Source organism: Mustela putorius, unplaced genomic scaffold, assembly GCF_011764305.1.
Source record: "Mustela putorius furo isolate JIRA1106 unplaced genomic scaffold, ASM1176430v1.1 tig00000281_pilon_pilon_pilon, whole genome shotgun sequence".
Lineage (NCBI taxonomy): Eukaryota > Metazoa > Chordata > Mammalia > Carnivora > Mustelidae > Mustela > Mustela putorius.
Window position 1 is genome coordinate 27,387,347 of NW_025421343.1, and position 13,197 is coordinate 27,400,543.

The window sequence follows — 13,197 nt, forward strand, 5'->3', positions numbered from 1 at the left end:
GTTGCAGGGGGTCGGTGGTTGGAAATTACTGAGAGAAGACATCAAGGGTGGAGGATTCTTGCTAAACCTATCTGACATGATTCTTGCTAAAGGCAGACCAGGGTGATCAGATATCTATCAAGGGTGGGGGATTCTCTCTAAATAGGATTCTTGCTAAAACCGGGTGATGCAGGACCAACAAGGAGGAACACTGAAGCCCAGTGTCAAAGTCCAGTTGGAAAGAGGGCTTGGAGGAGCCCCATTAGAGTTTGGTCAAGGAGAGAGTCCTTGTCAATACTACTAGAGTTAGTATCCTGAGGGGCCCTGGAGTTTATGGGGTACACGGAGGCATTTCTATAAAAGTTGTAGACACATAATAAGTTTTCAGTAAGAACTTCTTGATTTGATCATTGATTAGATGTCATGGCACTTCATGTCTTTCTTGAAAGTAAGTGAATTCTGATGATAATTCATGACTGGCCAGAAGAGTGGGATAGGAGTGCTGATTAACCATACTGATGATTTTGGTAGCCCTTTTCATTTTCATAAATCTATGGGATTTCAATATAACCCAGTTAAAAAAACAGTTTATCTTGTCTTTTTTTAATTGTAAAAGAAACATATTCTTTATAAAATATGGGATTTATATATGAAAAATACTATAAAATGGCAAAAATATACAAAATAAAAATGGAAACGACAATGCCATCATTACAAACATTTTGGTATGTTTGTTCCACTTATTTCTCTCTGGATATATTCTAATTTTGTCAGAATCATTCTTCAGGTTAGAGCTGAGCACTTGCCAGTTTGTTTAATATTCTTTAACACATCATATGTAGTAAACGCTCAGGGTACCCCTACTGTTGGGACATTTCCAGCATTTCATTATTTCCAGACTATCATTATAAATAATGTTTAGTGAACATTTTTTACATAAGTTTTTGTCTATATCTCTAATTATAATTTGGGATATATTCCTAGAGGTATATTTCCTAGGACAAAGAATATAACTCTTTTTAGGGCTGTTGAAATATATTACCAAATGGCTTTCCAGAATGACTCCACCTTCTTAAACTTCACCAACAGTGTACCTAAATGCCCTAATCTCAAATCCATGCCAAGATTAAGTATCATCTTGTTTTCAGTATTTACTGACATAATATGGGAAACTACCCCTGGGTTTGGCTCTGGCTTGCAATTTTTATCATTAATGAGATTGAATGTTGTTTTAAGCTCATTCACTTGCATTTCTTTATCTATAAGCTATCTGGGGGATCATTTATTTAATTCTAAAACAATTACGCCTCCTCCATCTTAACGCTACTGATGGCTACTCTAGAGAGGAAGAGAGTGAGAAGTGGAAGGAGATCTTTTATCTGAAAAAGTAATTTCAACATTCAGCTTATTTTGAAATTTCAAGCACTGATGTCAAAGGAAGGGAACTTTAGTCAATGTTGTTCAAAACTAGAACACTGATTTTTAAACAGTTGAGAAGTATTGCTGCAAATTGCATAAACCATGATTGCCTTAGAACTTCGGACTCTAGATTTAATTTCCTCAAGCCTTCTAGACACTAATGGCCTCAGTTGCCAGAAGGGACTGGATTTCAGACCTGTGGTCCACTTTGTACTTTGAAGTGAGAATCAGCCATCCATCCCTGTGCTCTGCCTGGCTTCCCAAGAAAAGCGACACCAGACTGATTTTTCCGTTTCCCAAATTCAATACTCAATTCACCACTTCAGCATAGCAAGAGAAGCCTTACAGTCAAGGAATGAATACTCCAGGGCACAAGCACATTTTCAGCCTTATTGACCAGCCCTCCCCTTGAGGAGTGGTTTCTGGGGAGTTTTAATTAACAAGATTCCAAGCTGAGGAGTGGGCCAATGTGTACCATTGAAAATAATGACTTTATTAACCACTGTGGTAAAACTGAACCCAGCTATGCATGTTTTCAGCCTGGAGGGTCGTGGGTGAGCAAATGCAAGTGATGGGGTGGTCTTACTGAAATATTTATAGTCCTAATGATATGGAGACTCAGAAACCACTTGCCACAGGCACAGAGGCCCAGAAGGACAGTATTTGGTTTTCCCAAAGAATTGATACCCAAATGTATGACTATTTCAATTATTCCTTCTAATGAACTTGCTTAATTTTCTTCTCCATATTTATTTAGTATTTGTTCTTTAAAATATTCTAGGATTCGTTGTTTTTGTGTATAAAATGAAGACGTGTCTTCGCAGAGTTAAATGACACAGAGACTCCTATAAAAATTAGACCTCCAGGACACTCACATCCACCCAAACCCCAGAAGTAAATAACACCTCAAAAATGTCTGCCTTCATTCCACTTGGCTAGACCTGTGGTTCCTACTCAGTTCTCTTTCATGTGTCTGTTCTCTCAGGACATGCTACGTCAGCTGTCCAGCAGTAGCACGAGCTGAGGATAATTGGGGATAATTCTGGGGATAATTCAGGAGCTGCGTCATGGGTACAGAATAGCTAGATAATCTCAGGATAAATAACAATTTCCTTTTTTTTTTTTAAGATTTTATTTATTTATTTGTCAGACAGACATCACAAGTAGGCAGAGAGGCAGGCAGAGAGAGAGGAGGAAGCAGGCTCCCCGCTGAGCAGAGAGCCTGACTTGGGGCTCAATCCCAGGACCCCGGGACCACGACCCGAGCTGAAGGCAGAGGCTTTAACCCACTGAGCCCCCGAAGTGCCGCTAAATAACAATTTTCTTAGCAAACCCTGGTGACATTTTCCTTCAAAGGTAGTTGCTAATCAAGAATTCCCAGGTCCATTTATATCTAAATTAAACATTTGTGTTGTCACACACACACAGACACCATGAAGTAGAACACCTATTTTGATTACTCTAACATCTTATATTTACCCCTGGAGTCCCAACCCTACCCAGAAAGTGAGTTTCTAAAAAAAATGGAAAAAAAAAAGTGGCTAAAATAGAAGCATGCTAAGCAGTGGATAAGGTAGAAGACGCCTGGAGAGGAAGGAAGAAGAATGGAGAATTGGTTAGCTTTTTGAAAGGAAAACATTGTTTTTCCACCTACAGGTAGAACTAGCGTCAGTACAGAGACGTGAGCATTTTCAGACATTACTAATAAAAAAATGCTATGAGAAATGTTCACAATATGTACCAAAATTCTAACTGGGCCTATATTTCAGACAAGAAATCCTATTTATTTAATTTATTTAAAGGAAATAACAAAGGATCAGGGCAAAGAGGAAGCTATTTATATTAAGTCCAAAGATGACTAAATCATGGTACATCCTTATAGTACAATACTTTTCAGGCCCTCAAAATTACTGTGAGAGGAACACTTAATGACCAGGAAAAATGTCTGTATAAATCCTGAAGTAGAAATAAGTTACAAAACATTGCAAACAGTGTGAGCTTGATAAGATGCTTGTTTAAGAAAAGCACCTGCATGAATATGTATACATATAGAAAACATGAAAATATGTATCTTTTGTGTTCATCTATGTTTTCTATAATGTTCCTAGTGTTTTTTACATTCTTCTGTGAGGCACAAGTCCTATTCCGGTAATAAGGGAAAAAATGGTCAGTGCTATTTTTTTAAAACACAAGGCTCAAGCTGGTAATACGACTTTGAACTCAAAAGGATAAAGAGCTCTCCTTTCTTTCTTCCTCTGCTGCTGTACTTCCTCAAGAGAGCAGTATCCCAAAGCTGCTCCGCTCCTGTTTCTGAGGAGGAAGGTCAACTAGCTGCAGTTGGCCTTGACAGGGCCGGGGAAGCAAGTGCTGGTGCAGCGGACCACCAGGGGACACTCTGGTCACCCCTCACCCCCTGTGGCCACGCCCCCCCTTCCCCCCAGCCCGCTCTCTCCATGTCTTCCTCTCCTAGACAGCCCTCCCCTGTGGCTTTCTACATATCCCCTCCACGCTACCTTCCTTATCTCCCTCACAAGCCCGCACGCATGCGCCTATATGCGCACGCATATACACGCACGCATGCGCAATGCTCTGGCCAGTTTGAAATTAGCCCTTTGGAAACTCCGTGTGGCACAGAGGAGAGAGCTCGGGAAGGCCCTGGTGCTCACCCTACCTCGATCATTTATTTCTGGCCCCAACCGAATGAGTGGACTTCTCAGGCCCCCCATTTCCTCTTTTGGTGACCGGAGAGGGCAGACTCGGGATGGTGAAATGCAAAGCAGCAGAACAGAGGACAGGTGCCCGGGAGGTGTTTCTGGAAGCCTCCCTCAGCAGCAGCCAGGAAAAGTACACGAACATCCATCTTCTTTCCCCAACCTTCATTTAAGGGAACATTAGTTCCACCGATGAGACTATTTTAACATGTGATGGAAGCGATGATAAGGGTCAAAAGAGAGAAAGTGTTTGGGTAAAATGATACTGATTAGCGTTTCTTTCATTTTCTCCATGTAGTTTTGCTGGTGACAGGAATACACTCAAATAAAGACATGAACAAGAAGATCAAAAGGCCCAAGTTCAGTAAGTAAAATTGCAATTCCTCATTAGCATAAGGTTTGTATCTCTCATGTAGAGGGCTGTTCTACTTGTTTCAGATAATTTGGAAGGTTTGGGGGCTTTTTGACTTTACTTCAGTTGTTTTGCATTCAGACTGTTAGGTAATGATTATTACTTATCACCTACTTCATCCCAAAAAGCATTTGAGAGAGGAGTGCTGATTTTAGGGGAGAGATCTGTGGTTCCATTATATTGGAGCATTTCGAAATGCACATACAAAGACCAGGTAACACTATGTCTCTATGGCTAAGCCTGAGTAGGTATTTTCTTGCCATTGAAATGTCAGTTCCCCATACCAGAAAATTCTGTCTAGCTCATACAAATCTGCCCTCCTTCCGGCATGCTCTGGGATCAGAAGGTAAATCTCACAGCAAAGCCCAGAAGGTTTCACACCTAATCAGTGAACAGAGGAAAATAAATTTCATTTTTGGATGGTATATCAGTTAAGATTAGATGACAGGGAATCTAGAATAACAACTGCTTAAGTAAGACTGAAGTTTTCTTTCTCTCTCCAATGAACATAGTCAGTCTGGACTTTTAGGGAATCTTCACCATCTTCAGGGATCCAGACTCTTTCTACCTTACAATTCTGCTCTCCGCAACATGCCTCTCAACTCACTGTCCAAAATGGGTGCCCCAGCTCCACCCATCATGTCCATATTCCAGTTGGCAGGAAGGGATGTAGAAGGATGCATACCCATCCCTTTAAAGAGAAGTCCAGGAAATCAAATACACCACTTCTGCTTAAATATCACTAGCCAGTATTAAGGGAGAATGGGAAATGTCTTGATTCCAAGCATCCACACGCCCAAGCTAAAAAAGCAGGGGGTTGTATTACAGGAAAGGAGGAAGAATAGATATTGGAAAATCACTAGTAGGACGAGACATAGATGGAAAGGCTCACGTTCAAATGCTATAAGCACACCGAGATACCTGGTCCTAAATTTGTGGATTTGATGGAGGCTTAAGTTAAAGCATATTTATAAAGGGCCATAAAAGAAATGCCATAGATATAGTTAATGTTCTGTGCTCTCTACAACTGAAACTTCTTTATAGGCATTAAATTTAGATGCTTGAAATCAGCGACATTAATAATCCGAGATATAAGAAAGATATTTGCTTCACACACCATTCTTTTTTCCTTCTGCTCCTTTAAACCCTCCATGTGGGATTTCCTGTTGAAGTGAGACCAAAAGGGCAGCCAGCCACAGCCTCCAAGCCTAAAAATACTAAAAAGGAATCAGTTGCTTATTTATTCCTGTCATTACCAAGAGCCAAGAGAATCAGCCCAGGGCCAGATGTGTGTTCAAAACAATGACTGGGTTAATATGGAGACAAATGCACACCCAAGTATGAATTCCTTTGGGCTGTTTCCAGTATCTTCATTAGCTCATATACAAAAATCATGAAAGGTTCCATGATTACCATGACAACGGTTTTCAGTGACTATGAAAGGCTGTGCTAAATGACCCAAGGGCAAACCTCTTTGAGAGATCTCAAATGGATTGAGTTTCTGATATGCTAAATTCTAACCTTACACTCAAAATCTCCCTGGTGATGCAGCACATTTGAATCAATAAATGCATGAGGCCTTTTCTCTAATTAGAAACCCTGGCACAATCATTAAATGGGGTGGGGGGCTAGATACAATGAAGGTAATAGGATATTCCCAAACCATGGCAGTATCTGATTCTTTACCTCGGGAATATTTCCAACTGACAGTCTATAGCTTGAGGCCAAAGCAGTTTTCATTTTTTCTTTTCAGTGTTGTCAGTCTGCCACTGGGGTAGGTGACTTATGGCAAGGAGGCCCGCCATTCATTCCTTTTACCAGTACTGGGTGCCTACCAAGTACCAGATACTATGCTAGACACCCAGACACAGTTGCGACTGAGACCTTTGCCCTTGCAAAATTCAAAATGTAGGGAGAAAGAAAGACAAGTCACCAGGCAGCTAAAGTTACTCCAAGAATATGGAGAAGAAGCTGTATATCTGGGAGGGCTTCCTGGAGGAAGCGGCACACTCACACTGATAATGTGAAGATCAAATAGATATAGATCAGGCAAAGAGGAGGAGGGAAGAGTGTTACAAGCAGAGAGAAAACAGCACGCCTAAGGCCGGAACAAGTTAAAAAGTGTCAAATATGACTGAAATCTAGAGTAGGAAGCGAATGTGTTGAGATAAGAGATGGAGGGATAAGCAGGCGTCGGATCGGATCGTGGAGAGCTTTGTTACCATGTCCAGGAATCTGGGCTTCCTCATGAGGGCCATGGGAATATCTCCGTGCAGGTTATATTGGTTGCAATCAGCATAAATCCAAAAGGGATTTTTGCAGGATGTGGAGCGGCTCATGGATTGGCAGCTAGAACTCACTGGAACTGCACCTCAGATGAAAAGAACTCAAGAATCAGTTCCTCTGCTTCTTCCCACATGTCTGCCTCACTGTCTCTCTCCCCTCTCCCTGTCCCTCCCTGTCTCCCTCTCCCCACCCCGGACTCTGTGCACACTGTGTCTCTCAGGACTGAGTCCACATTCCTGGAAGAGAGAATCTCATTGCATCATCCCAGGCTACAGGGTGGTTCTTAGAGAAGAGTAAGCTGGTTAGGGTTGTGCTAAGGAAATAAGACCGTCCTGCCAACAAAAAAACCCCTCACAGCCAACAAATGAAGAGAGACGAGAGACAATGCCATTTGTTAGTGAGAAAAAGCATGGAGATTTACACGCATACACAGGTACAGCGGGAGTGTCTACCAAGTCTGAATGGCATTTCCCGCAAAGGTGTCCCGTGAAGGGGGAGACAGAACAATCACGTCTTCTCTTATCTCCTTGAGAGATAAAGGTACGTGGGTCGTGCCTGTCTCCCGTATGCCTGGGCGTCCCTGAACTCCTGCTGGAGCTGACATCACCGTTTTACTCTAAGAGCTGACATCTCAGAGTATATCTTACAGGGAGCTGCCAATGGGTTTTAAGGAGAAAAGGGAAATCATAAAAGCCAGGCTTTAAACAAACCAGTTTGGCCTCAGTGTGAGAACAGCCGGGGCCGGTCCCCTCAGTTCCTGGAGGGGCAGTACCGGCAGCACCTGCGACCTTCTGCCCGATTCCTTCCTCTAACCCCAGCCGGGCCTGCGGGAATCAGAAGCACTGGGGCTGGGGTCCAGCCCTCCATGTCTTAGCAAGCCCTCCAGGACCTCCAGTGCCTGCTGACATCCGCAAACTCATGCATCAGAGAGAGAGCTGGGCCTCTTCCAGGTCCGAAGGTAAAACCACGGGTACTCTTTCAGTGCCCTCTGACCTCTCGTCTAGCCAGCCCTGGCCAGTGGACACTGGCCCCTACTAGGCATGCAGCACAGCTCTTAACACTTGAGGATCTAGTGCCTGAGACCCGGTGCCATGAGCTGGCAGAGCCAGATTGGAAATGCAGGTCTGTGTGAGGTTCTAGCCCATAGGCTCTTCCCAGTGCCTCCTACCAAGCCAGAAATGAAGTCCCTGCTTCCTGGAGGTAGAGGGCTGTGGGATGATCTACCTGGAGGTAGAGGGCTGTGGGGATGACCGAAAGGGAAATAGAGTAGAAGAGATGGGGAGATAGCAGGAAAGGAGGCACCAGCATGGGGATCGTCCTTGCCGAAGCCATACACCATGCAAGTTTATCTGTTTCGTTGTGCAAGTAGAGTCACTTTGCTTTAGACAATGGTCACATTCTCTCCCCCATAATTCTTTTTTTTTTTCCTGTTTCTTCTCATCTCCTTTCCCTTTTCCATTTTTTTGGTCTGCCCGTGGCCCTCCCAGAGGCCCTCATGGAGATCACTCAGCTCCACTGGGGGCTGTTTGGACCAAGAAGGTAGTACATACAGAAAATAAGCTGGCATGGGGAGGTTTACAAAAGGGGAAGCAAAGAGGAAAGAGAGAAAGGAAGGAAGGAAGGAAAGAAAGAAGAAAGAAAGGGAAGGGAAGGAACAAGTTCTTACAAATCTTTTCCTCCCACTTACCATTCATTTCAAGCTAATACTTAGCTTTCCCGTACACAGTTGTATTGGGCAAAATGTTATTCCACCATATTTGGCTTATCACCACCTCATTTTCAAATTAAGTTGGACTCCAAACTGCCCATTTTCAGGGGCTGAGAAATTACAATTCCATCATTCTAGAGGCTTCTTCCTTCCCCGAGCCCAGCCGCTGGAAGCCTGGTGCTGTCTACAACACCCAGGGCGTTCCCCTGCACTGTTCCATGTCCAAGCCCATGTTACTTGCAGAAGTTGGGCACACCATTGTTTTCTGAGTGCTGGCATCTTGGGGAAGATGGGGAAGTCCCATGCCTAAGGCTTCACCCTGAGGGACACCCCACCAGGTATTGCTCCAAGATGAGGCTCCTCCAAGGTCACTGGTGGGGAACAGGCTCATTTCCCTTACTGAGACCTACCTGCCCACTCTTCCCAGTCTTAGAAGACCATTTCCTCCCCATCACTCTTTGGGCTGATCAAACCCAAACAAGGGCCATCTGGAGAGACTAATTCCCAATGCCTGAGGGAGAGTTTTCTTTGGGCAACTGTGCCCTTTCTCTTGCAACCTTGAGTTCCAGAGGTGTTTGAAGACGAATGCCTGACTACCTTCTTAGAACAGTACAAGGGAAAAAATAAAATGAAAACAAATCCAAGTTAATGTCTCAATAAATTAACCTGCTGGTAAAGTTCGCCATACTATACAAAATGAGATTTTCACCAAGTTTATTTTTAGAGATTTTTCCAGGTTCTTACTTCCCTGTTACGTTTTGGAGCCCTGGAGCTGGCCTTCCTTGGAGGCACATTAGTGGTGGGTTTAGTCAGTACAGACCTGTTCGAGCATTTTTCAACAAATGACCAAAATATGGCTGCATTTGTCTTGATTATGGGAGGCCACAGATAATGATTGAAGAGTGTAGGTGTGTTCATAACACTCTTCTCTGAAGACAGTCATGATGCCTTATGAATTTCAAGGATTAACTTCATGTGTGTAGATTACGTGTTCAAAAAAGGCCTCCTCTTCAACTCATGAATATTTCAGCCCACATTAAAATAATCACATCCTCTGTTTGCCCTTAAATTCTGTTCACTAACAACTCTCGAAAAATTCCTGCCCATCAGTGCCTATAGAGAAAAAAAAAACTTTTAAGTTATCAAATCTCAGGAAGCACCAGAAGAGCCTCAGAAGGAATGGCTTCAGTGCAGAGTGGGTTCAGATGAGGGGAGAGCCACAGGACGATCAACTCCATGGAACGCGTTACTGGCTTGCCAGCCCGCAGTCTCTCTGACTTCAGTTAGCACCCCATCTGGTATCAGATAAAGTCATGCAAAAGTGAGACTTTCTGGACCCAATTCCCATTGCCAGAACACACATTAATCTAGTTTTGGTGGCTCCTGTGTGTCCTGCCCTTCCTCTGCTCTGTACTTATCACCCATTCTTTTTTAAAAATTATTATTTTTATTTATTTGCTGGAGAGAGAGAGAGAATGAGCATGTGCACAAACAGGGGGAATGGTAGGCAGAGGGAGAAGCAGGCTCCCCACTGAGCAAGGAGCCCGGCACCAAGCAACGTGAAGACCTGATTACTGTTCATTGAGTATATGTTGAATGGATGGACAAATGAACAGCAAAAACAACAACAAAACCCAGTGTAAAATAAAGCAAAATGTGATTATTACATAAGAATAACAAGAGATATATGAATAGGGTTCATACTGATTTCACGAAAGAGCATTTGAGGTAGGATGTGAACTATAAGTAGAATTTTACAGACAGAGGTTGGTGGAGGGCTTTTCAGGTAGACTAAGCCCAGACATCCTGGGGAAAAAATAGAAGATGAAGTCAGGGTATAGTGAACAATGTGGTTGGTTTAAATGTGGGGGGAGTCATGGGAGATGCAGCTGGGATATGCATTAGGACTAGGCAAGGCCGTTCAGGGAAGCTTTGTTCTTGGCCATTCGTTGGACAGTGGGGACCCTCCGAGTCTTCAGAGCCCTCTACATGATGAAGACAACAATCAGCAAGATAAACACAGCAGGATATTCTCTGCAAGCAATGAAGCTACATTCTGAAATATTTCCACTACGTTTGAGCCTGTTGAAATAGTCTTTGCTTGCGGTGAAATGTACAACCTTTTATTCACATAGCTCTCTCCAGTAAGTTAACCTTAATACCTTGTAAGGCATGGAAAGATCTTTGCAATCAACCTTGAAATGTTGATGATTCCCAGCGGTACTGCCTTGGGCATGAAGAGGTAATTGTTCTGGGACTTGGTTATTTAGTGATTGGACACTGATGAAGAGATCTACAGCTTTAGGGGGTTGTTGGATTTGAGTCTAACATGCACAGAACTTCTTGAGTAGGTTCACGTGTTGTTGGCTGCAGCAACATGTAAGTCATCCCCAGCGTGTGCTAGCTTCTCCGACACCTGGTGCCAACACCCATACGTCCTCCACACAGATCGGTGTGTGTGCCCTTTCTCAGACCATGAAAAAGAAAGAGGATTAACTTTCTAGACCTCCTTCTGGGGCTGAGAAGAGAAGTACATTTTTTTTTAGCTGAGGAAACTACCATGGCAGTTCTCAGGAATAACAGGAAAACAATGGGATAAATGCACAATACACACACACACACACACACACACAGTGTGTGCGTACATGCACATGACCTACATGCAAGAAATAGTGACCTGCTGATGGTTGTCAGTGATCTTTGAGTTCAGAAAAGTCCTGCAGGATGAGAGTAGGGAACAGCAATTTAACTCTTTCTCTTCAGCTATAGAAGCAGCAGCCAGGTGGAGGTGGCAGAGTCTTGGCTTTAGAGCCAGAGGACCTGAGTTCAGGTCCTCCTTCTGCCACTTCCTTGGTACCTGGGCTTGAGCAAGTTGACTCACTTCTCTGAAATAGAGAAACAATGTACTTCTCAAGGTTTTGTAAGGGTCAAGTGAAAAAATGTGTGTTAGAGTCCTTTGTGAACTAGAAATAGGTTGTTTTTAGAGACGCAAATTTTGCAGCTGTGTTGCCACAGATAGATGAGCCTCTGCTCTCCAGTCACTGCTTCATCATGGTCCTTCCATGGCACATGGATAAAGGTATTGTCTCAAGCCTGGTTACAAGGACCAAACTTCACAGAGTTTTTGAAGTGTTTAGATCTTGAGCTTGGAGTTACTTGTTGAGGCACGCGCTCTCTACTGGGTCTGTCCTTATAAACAATTAACATCATATGTCTTATGTTGCCCTCAACTGTTGCTTCATATAGTCTTCTTGAGAAATTCATGACCAGAGGAAAATATTTCTTCGGCCCCCATGGCTTTACAGTTGGGCAAGTCTTGGCACAGGTGAGAGCGTGGGACCGTGTTGGAACCAGACATCGGAGTTCAAACCCAGCCCCACCATGAATTAACGCTATAATTTCATCATCCCAGTGTCAGCGTGGCTGCCATGGATCCTCAAATGCCAGATTAAGCCTGTGTAAATACCAATTCTATAATCTTTTCTGAAGTCTGGAGCATGCTCCATGATTTCTGGAGAATCTACAATGTACTTCCTCATGATTTCTCTACCTAGTCACTCCTGTGCTCCCACAGCCTTCCTGTTTTACCTTGCCCTGGGACTTAGCTACTTCACTAACTCCTACAAGAAACTTCCCTGCATCTGATATCATATTTTGGAGACTTTACTACAGATTTTCTAAGACCAACAGAAGAGGTCACCTTGTGGGGTATAAAATCTTCTTCCACCCGCTGCTCATTCTGCCCTCACCCTCCGTCCCTCCCTATCTCATGCCCCACCTGCTCTCTCCGACTAACAAGCCCATTTTATGGGTAGATGCTTCTCCTTGCCTCTTTGAAGAATTCAGCCCATACACAGGCCCTTGAAGTTCAGCCTCTATCCCAAGTAGGCGTCTCAAGAAAATTCTTCTGAGAAAAACTAATGTGTAGTCCTGAAAAGAGTGTTAGCAAGAATAGTTCTTGACATCTTGGTTATAGTAGGATTATTAATTTATCTAATCCTCACATGATTTGGCCCCTGCTTACCTCCCAGACTTTATCATAGACCTCTCTCTCTCTCTCATCCAGTGTTCTCTGCACACACTGGTCTCTTTTATGTTCTTCAAACCACCAACCCCATTCACACATCAGGGGTTTTGCCCTGGTTCTTCTTTCTATCAGGGCAGGGTGGGGGGTCCTTCTTCTAGGCCTTTGCTAGCTAGCACCTTCTCATCACAAAGTACCAGTGGTAGGAGATTAAGTAGACATGAGTACAGAGACCAATCCTTTAGGGTCTTATAGACCATCTCAAGGACCTTGGATATCATCCTAAGGGCAATAGTAAGCTAGCGAGGGTTTTAAGCAGGAGATTGATGAAATGTGATCACTTTTTTTTTAAGTGTCACACTGGCTGCCCAATGGAGAAATGACTAGGGCAAAGGGAAGGGCAACATGGAAGGAAGAAGACAAGATACCAGGCTATTATGTTAACAGTCCAGACAGGAAATGTTGGTGACTTGGACCAATGTGGAGGTAGAGAGGAAAAGCTTCAGAAATAAAACTAATAGGATTTGCTAATGAACTGGTTTCATTCGTTCACTCATTCGGCATTCTTTTTATTTTTATTTTTTTAGATGTTATTCATTTATTTAAGAGAGAGAGCACATATGCAAGTAAGGAGGAGGGACAGATGGGGAGGGAGAGA

The 13,197-nt window shown here is 43.4% G+C and overlaps 1 protein-coding gene across 4 annotated transcripts in view; it reads left to right on the plus strand.

Annotated features, from left to right (window-relative positions):
• VIT (vitrin) overlaps positions 1 to 13,197 on the plus strand; it is a 96,677-nt gene that overhangs the window by 25,851 nt on the left and 57,629 nt on the right. For all 4 annotated transcript variants that reach the window (XM_045079253.1, XM_004765450.3, XM_004765451.3 and 1 more), the window contains exon 3: positions 4,408 to 4,473. In XM_045079253.1, coding sequence (XP_044935188.1) covers positions 4,408 to 4,473 — 66 coding nt within the window. The remainder of the gene's footprint in view (positions 1 to 4,407; positions 4,474 to 13,197) is intronic.